Here is a 14,239-nt window from a genome sequence, read left to right as displayed (position 1 = left end):
TAGGCAATATTACCCAGGTTACATCGCAATGCCACAGTGCTTGCAGGATGATAAATGAGTGCAGTGAATTTTGCACAATAAATTTGCATGCTGGGAGGTAAGTGATGCTTGTATGTTTGTAGGATGTATGTTCAGAGGATGGGTAGGGGAAGAGCCCATGGCTGCTAAGCTTATCTACTACAATATTAAAAGACGTAAAGTGCCTTTGCAACTTCATTTTGTGTGACCTGCACACAGTCCTTAGCTCACATGCTATTTCCCAGTTCACACACAATGGTAGTAGTGACTAGTCTCAAAGTATCCCAGGAGCATCACAAGGCTGTAAACAGAGTCCAAAATAAAAAGACACCCTCCTCTAACTGTGCCATCCAGCAGTGTGTATATTGATCCCTGATAGCAATTATCTAGCAGTTATCTCTTATCTAGCAGACATCTTGATGTGATGAGATAGCAAAGGGTAGCAAGTAAATAGATGATCCTATTGCTTTTCCTTTGCATGTGTGCCTAAGGTACAGCCATTACTCGAGTTAGTTCCAATTGCCTTCCATTTTAGAATTGCACTGTTCGCACCCTTGGTTTGGAGTTTGGTAACACTGTCCCATCCGCTAGCAGCAATCCGATTCACAGAAAGATTTTCATCAACTGCTGCATCCCAGCCATAGCAAGCATTTGATTAAAACTCTGCTATCGGAAAGTATCAAGACATGGCCCATCTGCTTGGAAATTATGTTTCATTGACTAATTTCATTTCCTGTAAAACATGTGCTTCAGGGCCTTCTATGGACTTGTGAAGTGTTAGCTTCCAACTGTTCGTCCTTATATTTTGGAAGTGTGAGAGTTTATGGCAGTACCTTCAGAGAGGAGGGAAAGCCTGGGCAGTACTTCTGTCCACGGCATGCAGTTGGTCGGTGCTGCCTCTGTGCACTAAATACTGCTACTCAGGAGCACAAATAGGGCAGATCTAAACATTTAACTTCCACACGGACCCGTTCCACACACATCCTGTATGTGGAGCTTCAGCTGCTCAGTGGAGGGCCCTGGGCAAACATGTGCACCTTAAGGTGTATCTTGATGCACGCCATCATAATGCTTGCTTTCTGCAGAAGAGGAATGCCTTCTTAAGGGAGGAGGGGGAAATACAGAGCCTCATGCCTATCCATAGCCACTACACAACAGACATAAACAGCAAAGCTGAAATCCTGAGCACATGCACCTGGGCATATGCCCCACTGAAAGGAGTGGGACTTACTTTGAGGTAGACGTGCACAGGATTTCACTGAGAATTTATGCTGCTGGCATTCATTCATTCATTTATAGTTTATCCAGATTCCATAGAAGCACATCCTTTCAGGTAAGTTCCACTTAAGATAACTGCTCTGAAAACATCGCCAAGTACAGAAGGTTTCAGGTTTTAAATGGAGGGAACTTCTATGAAACTAGAAGAGATTAATATGCAACACTGGAAAAAGAAAATTTCTACACACATGGAGAATCACAGAGGTGGAAGGGACCTTTTATTTCATCCAAGCTCCTACTCAGTGCAGGATCAACAATGGAGGATGAAATGACAGCATCCATGACAGACTGCTTTCTCAGCCTCTGCCTAAATATCTCCAGCAAAATAAAATATAATAATAATAATAATCTGCTCTACTGCTGAGCTGCTCTCTTTTCTCTCTGCTTCTAACTACCAGTTGCTGGAAACTGCAGCTGGGGAGAATGCTGTTGAGGTCAGGTTTTACTTGCATACTTTGCAAAGGCATCTGGCTGACCACTGTGAGAAAAGTGTGCTAGACTAGATGGACCACTGACCTGATGGAACAGGACTCTTACGTTCTTAAGAAGTTTCTCCTAATGTTTAGCTCAAATTGGCTTCCCTGTATTTTCCACTCTTTGGTTCTAGTCCTGCCTTTTGGAATCTTCCTCTCCTATTGTTTTGGAGCTGCTAAGATTCTGTAAGATTGGGCTGCAAAGCTAATTGACTGGAACCAGTTTCTTGGGTGATACGGCATCCAGTTCTTACCAAAGAACAATAGTAAAGTCAACCCTACATCTCTCCTTATTCCTGAAGATACGTAAGACCCCAGAAACTTGTGCTAATACATCCATACACAATTTGCAGGGAACAGTATGTTTCCATTATCCATGTTGACATTGTTATCCTAAGCGTGGACACACAGTGTTAGAAATGAATAACGAGTCAATATATGCAAGAGCTAAGTTTGTAGCAAAATTTTGGAGTGCAAATATTGCAGCTACGACAAATGTTGCAGCTACAATGAATGTGCCTGCAATGCATTTTTTGAAAGACAAAGTTCATGTCACAATAAGAAGGAAAGCAATCAAGCCGGCTCAAGCAAGGCTGTCCCATTTTAATTAATTGCTTTGCATGGCTAAGATACATAGTACATTAAAATCTGTAGAGAAAAGAATTGGTCATCTCTGCACATGATCAATCAAAGGCATTAGCTGTATGAAACCGTGGCATTTCCTTAGTGGGGGAAAAGCATTCAAAATTAATTCATCAAGGCTCAAGATATTTCACATCAACCTCAGAGAATGCAAGAGGTAAGGCCCGGGTGCACCACATGTTTGTCATTCCAATTATTTTACAGAAAAGCTTTCATCCCATGTCAATTTTCAAAGCACTCCTGAAGTTTCCATAGCAAGGCTTTTAAAGAAAGGTTGAAGGATTGCATAGATTCAAAGACTCAGTGGGCCTCTAATTCCTTTTTGATCTCTATAACGTATGGATGATCTTTCCCATGTGCTATCTCCATGATGGCAATTGCCTGCGAAAGAGGGAGAGAAAAAATACAATTGATTCAGACAGCCTTGGTTTATGAAATGTTCTCGTCAGGGATTCCAAAGAGTCAGAAACCTCTGACTGGTTTTTGTCCCCTTAAATGTACCCAACTGAAAACAGCCCATTTGATTGTAAAGAATCAAACCTTATTATATACACAGCACCTTTTGATCCTAAGAGATCTCCAAACTCTTTTGAAAGGCACAGACAAGCAAAAAGTTAAACGACATTGTATCTGCCTTTCTGTTCTAAACTTAACCAGAAGATGACTCTCAGACAGAGCTGCTTCGAGCAGAAATTGGGCCTGCTTGTACTTGAAAGCAAGATGGAGTCTGGATGGTCAATGGGAGAGGTTGATGCTTTAGCCATTAACCGGGATGACCACAACCCTCCATGTATCTGCTACTCTGACTAGAACAGCTCCAACGTCGCCCCTTGCTAGTCCTCCTGTAACCAATTTCCCCCCAAGTTTATGACGCAACAGCCACAGCATTCAGATGCTGCAGATAAAAGTTGAAGCTTAGTTGCCAAGTTGCCTGGAACCACTGGCACTGAGGCAACTTCTTGGGATCTGCATTTCAAGCCTGTGTTGCACTACTTTGGTCTTCATCTGCAAAATAAAATTTGTAGCCAAGGCTGCAACCCTATACAGGCAACGACCAACTGACATGCAACTGCGACTGCATGCATCACGGCAACCCGGAAGTGGCTGGAAAAGGGGGTGGAGTGAGGCAAAACGGAATGGAGCAGGCTTATGCGTGCTCCGTCAATGTGCATGGGGATCAAGAACAGAACCCCCGTGCAAATGGGTCGTTGCCTGTACCCACTTACCTAGAGTAGTTCTAATGAACTTAATGGGATTTACTTCTACATAGATATGTACAGGATTGCACTGTAAATTAATACTTTACATGCTATTTTAAAAAGGTCCACCTGAATCCTCCTTTTGATGGTGCACACCTGTGCAGAAGAAGCATGCTTTAGCCATCCCTACCTTACTGAATTAAGGTAACTAAAAAATTAAGGAAGCTGTACACAGCAAGCCTAGGAGTCACTGGCGAAGCTCAATAACACCATTTCTAGGTCGATGTAGAAAATCCAGCTGTTTTTTCCATCTTTGCTTTAGGGCTGTGGTTTTCAACCAGTTTCAAGGCACCCTGGGCTGCCTTGAATGATGGTCAGGGGTGTTGTGGGCAACACTGGTCTCTGTCCCTCTTTCCTTCCCTCCCTCCTCTGATGCCCTCTTGTGTCTCTGCCTCCCAAAGGCTTGCACAGCTGTTTGTTGCGGCATCCCTGGCTACAAGCTCCCCAGGCGAATGGTGCCTCTGGGGTTGGCCAGGGGGTACTGGTTGCCAGAAGCCGAGGCAGCCTCAGAGAAAGCAAGCAAGCAAGCAAGCGGGCAAGGAAGCCCAGCCAACCAGCCCTTGCTTTTGGGAATGGACAGAGAAGTCCCAGGCCCCTGTGGGGCAGTGTGAGGAGGCACCTCTCTATGGGGCAGGGAGGGGCAGCCAAGGGTGGTGGCAACAGCTGTCCAGAGGACTCCCAAGGAGAGGGGAGATGAGAGGAGGCTGAGGGAACACTCCACAAGGGTGTTCAAAAAGGGTGAGAGGCTGCCAGCTCTGCAGGAAAGGGGTGACAGAACTGGGCTCCTGAGCCCCACAGGGGTGCCACAGAAAGAATGTAGCTGGTCAAGGGAGCCGTGAATTCAAGAAGTTTGAAAACCACTGCCTTAGGGATGCCCTACCAGCTAATGCTCACATGTCTGTCAGTATAGAGAGGGCTCCACAGCAAAGTCCTTGCAAGGTGAAGGTGAGGAAGGGGAGGCCAAACCAAAGCCCTCCACAACCGATCAATACACTGCCTGCACCCCCACCCCACCTAACACGGTTTTCCAGCTACAGGGGAAAAAATATTTTGACTACCATATGCACTAACATTCAAGATAGCTACTGAAATGCAATCTGCTTTGTGCCATATGCCAGCTTCCATCAGAGCCAAGAACATTCAGTTTCTGAACAGCTCTTGATTGTACACAAAACCACAGAAACTGAGAGTGACTTTTCAGTGACGGATCCTGTTGGGAAAACCGTGTGTACCAATTAAATTGAACTGCTGGTTGCTGCCACCTTAATTGAAGGAGATTCGGGGCATCAAAGGTAGGAGCAAAAGTACGATCCATAAATTTGAGTTCTAAAATAATCATTTTGGAATGGGAGGAGGACTTTCATTTTGCCAATTCAGGAAGCTGAAGAAGGTGGCTGGAAAATTAAGTACTATAGCTATGCAAAGGCAGTTCAGAATTTCTACCCAAGCGAAACGTTTATATGCATGTCATAAGAGCATCTAAGGGGCTGGGTGTGTGTGTGTGGGTGAGGATACCTTCTTGAGAGCCTTAACGCCAGCAGGTCTGTTTTCCAGGCCCATGTAAAGTCTCCCCAGTTTCAGCCACATGGAGGCCACATTGAGGGAATATAAAGGATAATGTTTACTGCAAAAAAAGAAAAACAGGAACAACATCTGCTTTCACCAGAACTTGAAACCTCAGTTCTACAAAATTTGTTTGCAACAGCTCGGCAGGCCAAGACACACACCTTGCCCTTCCTTTTACTCTTCAATGGAAGGAATTATTGGTGCGCTCCACTTTTCTTTCTTTTTGCCAACGCATTCCGGCTGTTGCCAACATATACACACACGGTCAATTTGTGATCGTCTTATGAAATGGACTTTGGTCAAATGAGGCTCATACTTTTTCAGGGCAAACTACACACTTAGACCAGAGATCAGGTGAGCAGAGGGGCAACCCGAGAGCAATCTCGCAGTTGCAATGTCAGCATGCCGCTGGTTGCGCAGCCAGCCTAAACCAGCTTAGAAGATCAGTCTCCAAGTCCCCCCACCAAAAAAAACAAAAAACTTAGGCAAATCACCGGGGTGATAAATCTGATTCAGGCTCTGGGGGAAGAATGTGCCATTGTGTTTTCCCAGTCACCGCTCCCCACCAGCTGATCTATGACTTCATACTGGCATCTGATTCAAAGGGAGATGTTCGTTTACACTCCACAGCTGGAGAGAAAATTATGCCCCGAGATAATTCGTTGAGCAGCCTTGTGACTGGCTCACACACAACAGTAGGGTGTGCCATACCACAGTCTCTGGGCTTAACATGCTGCTGGTAGTGCTCCTCTCTGCATGGGCTGCAGGGCAATGCTTCCAACAGTATATAAAAGAACACAACAGAACCTCAAACATTAACAGCTTCCCGATACAGGGCTGCCTTCAAATGTCTACAAAAAGTCATAATTATTGATTTCCTTGATATCTGATGGGTGGGCGGGTGCCACTACCGAGAAGGCCCTCTGGTTGTTTCCCTGTAACTTCACTTCTCGCAAGGAGGGAACTGCCAGAAGGCCCTCGGAGCTGGATCTCAGTGTCCAGGCTGAATGATGAGGGTGGAGATGCTGCTTCAGGTATACAGAGACAAAGCCATTTAGGTTTTTTTTTAAAAAAATATTTTTTATTAAAGTTTTCTTGGTTTAGCCATTTAGGACTTTGAAGGCCAACACCAACAGTTGGATTTGTGCTCAGAAACGAACTGGGAGCCAGTGTTGATCTTTTAGGACTGGTGTTATATGGTCCCGGCAGCTGCTCCAAGTCACTAATCTAGCAACCCTATTCTGGATTCATTGTAGTTTCTAAGCCACTTACAATTCCTAGACGAACGTACAGTTTTTGCACTTCTCCAATTTTTCTCCTTTTCCAGCAGAAATCAAGTACCAATATGCATATATTTTGGATAAAATATGTTCAAAGATATGTATTTAAATAAAAATTGTCATGCAGATTTAACCCCTCCTCCACTGAGTGATTTCTCTTGGTAGATCAAATCTAACCTTGTTGGGGGGGGGGACATTTTATCAACTAGGGTGATTCTCCTGAATCACCAGACAACCTACTTTTAAAAAGTGCTAACCATGTTTCATATAAAAATTGCACCTGGCAAGGACTGTTTTAGAAAAATTCTAAGGGGATTTCCCACTTCCCATCACACAGGAAGGAATATCTCCAAGATTATGCCCGTTGCAACACATACTTGTATGTTCCTTCTCCCATTCAGTTACAACAAAATGCTTCCCTTCCCCCCTCAAAGCTACCATTTCATTCATATGGAGATTTAAATAACATTAAACCTCACACAACCAACTAAGTATTCTTCAATCAGCTGACAGCCCCCGCTTCCGAAATATGTAAATAATTCAGGAGTTGGTTTCTTGGGATAACAAGCACATAATTATCTTGTTTTGCTTCTACCTGCTAGGCTTGGCTCACACAGAAACAGTCATTAATGAGATCAGTTCATTGAATTGGAAGGTGAAGGTGTGTTTGGGTGGGTGTGTTTCTTTAGAGACACTTCATACAAATTACACAGAAAAATTCAGGAACGCTACCTGTATGGTTTGATAATCTTCTGCCCGTAGCGCAAAGCACCCTCCCAGTCTTGCATGTACAGACAGACTCCCATAGCCTGGTACATCATGTGCAGCATGTAAACATTGCTCTCGACAAACACAGCGCCCATCTTGTCCAAGCTAAGCTCGCAAACCTCGAGCAGTTCACTTGGGGGTAAGCCAAAAGTTAAGGAGCACAGAAAGTAAGCGGGGAACGACTGCCCGGTTATGACTCCAGGGCTACACAGCTGAACACCTGTTCCTTAAAAGCCAAGTCTTCTTAAGCAAAATCACAAGCGTTCCATACAGAAACGTATAGCCCTGCTCCGTTGTAGAAACACACAAGTTGGAAGGGACTTCAGAGCTCATGTGGTCCAAGTCCCTGCTCCACTCCAGAAGTGCAATGCAGGATGCAAGAAAGACATTCCTGGGCCTCTGATTAGACAGAGAAAACCCAGTGTATCTGGAGGCAGTTTGTTCCTCTGTTGCATAGACTTTTCTCCTGAGGTTTAGCTTAAAAAACCTGTTTCCTTGCCATTTCCACGGCTCTCTAGGAGCATCAGAAGATAAGCCTGCCCCATCTTTGCCATGACAGCCCTTCAAGTATTTGTTCCTAGCAGATGGCATTCAGAGGCAAACTGCATCTGAACATTGTTGTTAGCTATCTTGGGAGGAGGTCCTGAGCTCAGATAGCTCAACGGTCAGGACTCTTATACCCAGGCATTTGAAGGTGCACATAATTCCATCTTCTCCCACATGATGTTGTAAAATGTACATGAAACTGCTGTCTAAGACTGTCAATGGAATTGGGAAAAAATATTATCAGTCTTAGTCTCTCTCTAGCATTTTCATCAGCTCCCAGGAAGGTTTCGAACCCCTGTCTGGGATCAGTGATAAGCCAATGCAGGCAAACAAGAGGAAATGTAAGCCCATCGAGACAGAGGCACTGTTGGGTGGCAGTATTCAGCGTGCTCTGCACTGGATTGCATGCCCCTCTGAAGCATCAGATATGGAGCTTGGGAGTGAGAATGAAAAATGGACCCATTTCCAAGCCCAGGCCCACAGATTTCCAATGAGGGGGCTCCACTGCACTGGAGGCCTGACCTCCAGCACAAAGCTACTGCCAGGATAAAGGTAAAGGGACCCCTGACCATTAGGTCCAGTCGTGACCGACTCTGGGGTTGCGGTGCTCATCTCGCTTTATTGGCCGAGGGAGCTGGCGTACAGCTTCCGGGTCACGTGGCCAGCATGACTAAGCCGCTTCTGATGAACCAGAGCAGCACACGGAAACACCGTTTACCTTCCCACTGGAGCGGTACCTATTTATTGACTTGCACTTTGAGGTGCTTTCGAACTGCTAGGTTGGCAGGAGAAAGGACCAAGCAATGGGAGCTCACTCCATCGCGGGGATTCGAACCGCTGACCTTCTGATCGGCAAGTCCTAGGCTCTGTGGTTTAACCCACAGCGCTACCCGCGTCCCACTGCCAGGATAGGACCCTGAAATTTGTTGGATCCTGTACCAGTTCAGCTACTAGAGAGGAAACCCCTCTACACTGTCGACCCTGACTAGCAAGGAAGCAATGGGGCTCCATTTGTGGTGGTGACTCTGTTGCTTTGACCATCCTTGGGCTGGGCTAGGATTGCATTACCCACCTGGAATCACCCCAAAATTATGTAAAATAACACCAAATACATGTTAAATCAGTGGAGGGTCTCGCACACACCTACTGTGTTAGACTAAAGAGCTTTCTTGCATTGTTGGTCAAAAAAATTACACTCTAGAGCAGTTGCAAATCACTTTTTACCTTGCTTTACTGCAGCCAAGCTCAGCTCTAAGGGAAACCAAACCTACTTGCTGGAAAAGAAACTCTGGGCTTGAGAAACGAAGCAAGGGGTGGGGTGGGGGGAGATGAGAGAGGAATACAGCAGCCTGACGCTGGGGAATTGCATTTTTGGACATGCCTCAACAAAATGAGGCTGCTCAATTGAATCTAAAGTTCAGCTTAAACAGAGAGCACAGATAAGAAAGAGAGCGAGTGAGAAAGAGAACACCAAAGGATATATTTGTAGTGTTTGGCCCTCCTGAATTCCTCAATCACATTTCTGGCATATTTGATCATATCTCGCACGGCTTCTGCTGATGGAGGCTCGTTCAGCTTGCGGATTTCCAGTTTATCTTTGTCCTGAGGGAAGAGTTGCAAGAGAGTTACAAGGCCTCCCCCAGCTCCGAGACAAAAAGCAGATCCACACAGAAACCAACAATAGCTGTGCAAAACACACACAGCGAGAGAGAGAGAGAGAAAGAGAGAGAGATTATAGGGATCTGTTAAAAGAAGAGAACTTAAAACCATGATAAAATTTAACCAGGGTTTCTCACAGAGGACACGAGGGTAGAGCTGTAGCATCTGCATGGGTCCCTGACTGATTATCTCCTGGGGTAGCCAATGGATGGCTCTCTGGTGTTGGTGGACTCTAACTCTCATCAGCCAGCATGGCCAAATTGGTCAAGGATGATGAGAGTTTCAGTCCACCCTGTTGCCTACCCATGTCTTCCACACGCTGTTAGGTGGATAGGAAGCTCCATTATACGGAGTCAGTATTCTCTACCCAACGACATTCTAGGGCTTTAAGCAGGAGCCTTTTTAAGCACTGCCTGAAGATGCCACATACTAAAGGGGCTGCTTTGGACCCTGGATGGCACAAGACTGAAATGCTGCCTGTCAGAAGTGGGCAGAGCCACTGTGCTGAATTCCTGGCGGGTGGGCTGCTGCTGCTTGTATGGGGAGGCCAAGGTGGGGGAAGAGGTTGGTGCAGTGCGAATGCACCAGCAGGAACACCAGATTGGCTCCGTTGGTGCATTTGCACAGCGGCAACATCCCTCCCGGTGACCCACCTTCTGGGGAGCTAACATGGTGGCTATTCCCCCTCCCCCAGCAAGTTGCTTTCTGGGACATGTTCCCTTAATACACACACCCTCCCCCAAATTTCTCAGGTTAATGTCTTGATCATCCCAAATTCTGCAACTGCTCTCTGGAGAGAGGGAGAGACTGTGGGAAAGCTATATGGGGGGAACAGGGGGTAAGGCTGCGCTCAGCCACAGCCCTACTGCAAGGGTGTCAGCGACTGGCTGGACGATGAGGAGTGGTGGGAGGCTTCAGATGGAGAACTCCCTCGGGAAGCCTCAGAAGAGGAAGGCTCGAAGCCTGGGGGGTGGCGGTGGGACACTGAAAACAGGTCAGAGGATGAAGGGGGAAGACCAGAAGGGTTGGATGTTGATGCTTATGCATTAAATTTGTATACTGCCCTATACTCATAGAACAAGCAACAGGCTTCAGTGAGAGAGGAAGAGGAGACGGAAAGCACTGCAGACATAGGACAGGCAGCTGGGGAGGAGGTGAGGCTGCAATAGATTGCAGCAGTCCTACTATATTCATCCCTCCTCCTCCCTTGTCTCCAAGGGCATGGAGGGCCTTGAATGTAGCAGAGCAAAGAGCACAGGGGGAGTTTAAGTCTGCTGGGAAAACAGCCAGACAGAGGGGAGACTCAGGGAGAAATGGGAGGCCCAGATTGTCAATTCAGACAACTGATTTACTGGGGGCCAGTCTTGACCGTAGGTTTCTCTGTCTGTACTCTGTTTCCCTGAATAGAGAATCAACTCTGCTGCTCACCTCTGAGTCTCTGCGCTGATGTGCAGCTGAACCAGCTCTGACAAAGAGTAACCAACTTGATGGTTCTTGGGTTCCTCTTCCCACCAGCCCCAGGGAACATGGTCAGTAGTCAGAGATGGCTGGAGCTGGAGCCCAACGGGAGTAACTAATGTGGAGCCCACTACTCCCGCAGTCTAAATGGCTGACTTTGAATAAGCCAGACACAGCTGCACCAATGGGAATTGGAAGCAGGAGGTACGCCATGTCACAGATCTGCTTTAAGGCCTCATATTACAGGCACAATATAGATATTAGATGGTAATAAATGACGATGAGGTAAAGAACCCAAACAAAAAAAAAATGCTTTGCCTTTGCTATAAAGTCGAGCTATAAATCTTAATAATAAATAAAGCGTGTGCACTCTATTAAATACAATCACCTTTTTTTTAGTAATGCACTCTCTGCAATCGCAAGTGAAGAAATAGGAATCTCTTAATCGATCATTCCTATCTTCTGTGGGATATAGCAGGTCAATGTAACTGGTAAAAATCTGGAAAAGACAGACGGGTAATATAATAACAGCAGATAGGTATTAAAATGCTACAGGTTATACATAAACATACACTGATCTACATAGTAGTTGCAGTGAGTGGCCAGAAACTTGCTGCATTTGCACAATGCGCCAGGTTTCAGGGCTAAGTCCCAGGAAAATACAGCCCAAGTTCAGTTTGTTTACTACTGATAGAATCTGAAGGTTTCAATGGCTGAACACGTGTCAGCTTAAAGTGGGGAGGTGCACACACAACATCCCTGTCCATGCCTGCTCCACTTCTAACTCTCTGAAGAGGGAGCCTAACTGCATCCAGCTCAGAGGCCTTCCTGCAGTTGGGAACCTGATGTTCCTGATGTTCCCTGGAGAAGGTTCCAAGCCAGGGGTCAGGATAGGGCCAGTCCACCGTCCCTCAGACCTTGTGGGGAGCCAGACCCACCATCTCCCAAAAGGAGGGGAGGGAAGGGGAAGTTCCACTGCACAACCAAAATTTTGTGCATCAGCAGATCAGTTTTGTTCGATACCACCAATACTCTTGTTAATAGATGGAGAATAGACTCCTTTGGAAGGTGGTGTACTTTAAGCAGAGGTTGGCTGGCCATCTGCCATGGATGCTTTAGTTGAGATTCCTGCACTGCAGGGGGGTTGGACTGGATGACCTCAGGGTTCTATATCATGGCCGGAATCTTGAGATTTGTTTTTGTTGGATTTTGAATTTTGCTGCAAGTCTGAACACAGAAGGGCATATAGGCAGAGACACATTTATTCTAAGCCTCTTTGTGGATGCAAAAAAGTAAACAGCCACTCAGTTAGCTTTGGCTAGTAAAGTATCTTATCTGCCCAGAAGAAGAAGCAAAAGCAGACGCAGAAAACAGAACTCCAAATACACAAATACACGCAAACTCAAAGAATTTTCTTCCGGTTATAAAATAAGACAGAAAGTTTCAAATGCTGATCTTAAAATTTCTCACCCAAAATATAATGCAATTAAAAGGCTACAAGGAAAACTAAACACATATCTGCTCCAGCGCCAACACATGGTTTTCCATCGAGCCTGCTCTTGTTTGTGTGCATGTGTGTCCTTCACCTTCTCTCAACATGCCCAGGGCAAGTTGATTTTAGTTTGCAGTTGCTTGTTTTTATCCTACAGTGAGTGCATCTCAATTGCTTTTCTCCAGGCAGAAAATATGGGAGCCAATCTAAACACACACGCAGACACACGGAAATCTTGACAGGTTTCCCATGCAGTATCCACATTGAGCCAGAAGGTGGAGGCACAGGCCACGCCACAGAGGACAAATCTGTTGCGCTTCTGCGCTAATTGAATGGCAGAGAACCTTTTCCAGGAGTTCAATACTCCCTTGATTAGGAATATTCTACCAACTTGTTAACACACACTCTTTCCGTTGGCACTGCTGTTATTCCGTTTAATCGTCTTTATTTTACATAAATGAATAAGTATAAGGCATTCAAATGGAACATGTAAATATTTTCCTGAATAATCCCACAACTGGGATTTCTGGAATGCAGCAAAAGTAAACGATGTCCTGGCCCCTCGTAGGAACATCAGGTGAGCATGGATCTGTGGGGAAGGGTGTGTGGTGGACTAATGGAGCAGGTTAGGTTATGAAACAGACCGGCCTGACATGTTGCAGGCAGTATCTGAAGCTACCCTTGGCCTATTTAAGTGACCTCTTCAAACCTGAGTCCAAGGGGGGAAAATACCTGTGACTCTGTTGCTGAAAAACAGCAGGCCTGTGTTAACCTTTCGCACTGTCCTATTTTACATGCAATCCCCATTCCTCAGACAGAGGACGACGACATGGTTAAACAACATGCTTAAGAAACATGGGTTAAGTCTAATACTTGTGGGGAGAGGTAAGGGAGACCTCATTAGGGGGCTGCCATTTTGGACAGAAGACCTCCTTTAAACGTCAGGTGTGGTTTCTGTCAGAGAAAGAAGTCACCGTTTCGAGCGGGGAGGTGCTGGCTCCCACAGTTTAAAGACCACATCGTCGTAACTGGATTTGGAAATGAAGGGGAGAATCCTCAAACTGGGTGTGGAGGATGAGTTTACCACACAGGTGGAAAGACACACCGCAGGTGCACGGCAGGCCCTGTGTTTTACAAACCAGTCCCTCCCCATCCCTTGAAAGCAGGCATTCACTGCACAGTTACCTCATCGCCAGCTTCTATCTCCTGCACAGCTCTGACTTCAGCCACCGTCCCTTTGTAGGTGACAATCACGTTGGGGCAACAACTGTGGTTCATGAGCGCCACACTGACAAAAACAAAAGGGCATCCATTTGTTCCATGAGCAGCAATATTAAAGACCACAAGGAAGAGCACTGTATACAGCAGGACTTGTGACAATTACCTGTGTTGAATGGGCTGGTTTGCGCATAACACCAAACCAAACCATGGCTCAGCGCAGATGTGCAAGTGCAAGGGCTCCTGGGGAATGGATTGCACCTGCAGTCCTCCCCATAGTCCTCCTGCTATTACACTCATGGAAAGCAAGCCACAGTTTGGCTTAACATTGTGGAGGCTCGTCTCCTCCAGACAAACCTTGGTTAAAGCCCATGGTTTGCTTGGAGTGAAACAAACCATGAGCTTGGGTTTGGATGGCTCACTAAGGCAAACCATGACTTAGCTCACAGCAGTGCAACAGCAGCAGGAACAGAGCAGTAGCTCAGCAGCCGCAAACGCCTCTCTGGAAACCTGTGCGTTTGCAGCAAGCCTGTATTTGATTTCACGTTATGTGCAAAGCAGCTCAAAAGTCTCTTTATGAAG

At 46.0% G+C, this 14,239-nt stretch overlaps 1 protein-coding gene and 1 long non-coding RNA gene across 3 annotated transcripts in view; both read right to left on the bottom strand.

Moving 5' to 3' along the window:
- The window catches only part of LOC309529784, a 760,251-nt gene that overhangs the window by 127,209 nt on the left and 618,803 nt on the right, over nucleotides 1-14,239 (bottom strand). The gene's annotated exons all lie outside the window — the stretch shown is intronic.
- The window catches only part of SMYD2 (SET and MYND domain containing 2), a 35,109-nt gene continuing 23,222 nt past the window's right edge, over nucleotides 2,353-14,239 (bottom strand). Inside the window, exons 7-12 of the mRNA XM_082217780.1 lie at nucleotides 13,625-13,727; nucleotides 11,336-11,446; nucleotides 9,312-9,432; nucleotides 7,249-7,423; nucleotides 5,186-5,294; nucleotides 2,353-2,792 (exon numbers count right to left, since the gene is read on the bottom strand). Coding sequence (XP_082073906.1) covers nucleotides 2,712-2,792; nucleotides 5,186-5,294; nucleotides 7,249-7,423; nucleotides 9,312-9,432; nucleotides 11,336-11,446; nucleotides 13,625-13,727 — 700 coding nt within the window. The 3' untranslated portion in view covers nucleotides 2,353-2,711. The remainder of the gene's footprint in view (nucleotides 2,793-5,185; nucleotides 5,295-7,248; nucleotides 7,424-9,311; nucleotides 9,433-11,335; nucleotides 11,447-13,624; nucleotides 13,728-14,239) is intronic.

The sequence above is a fragment of the Podarcis vaucheri genome, assembly GCF_965113315.1.
Source record: "Podarcis vaucheri genome assembly, chromosome: 3".
Lineage (NCBI taxonomy): Eukaryota > Metazoa > Chordata > Lepidosauria > Squamata > Lacertidae > Podarcis > Podarcis vaucheri.
This window is presented reverse-complemented; position numbering and strand designations above follow the sequence as displayed.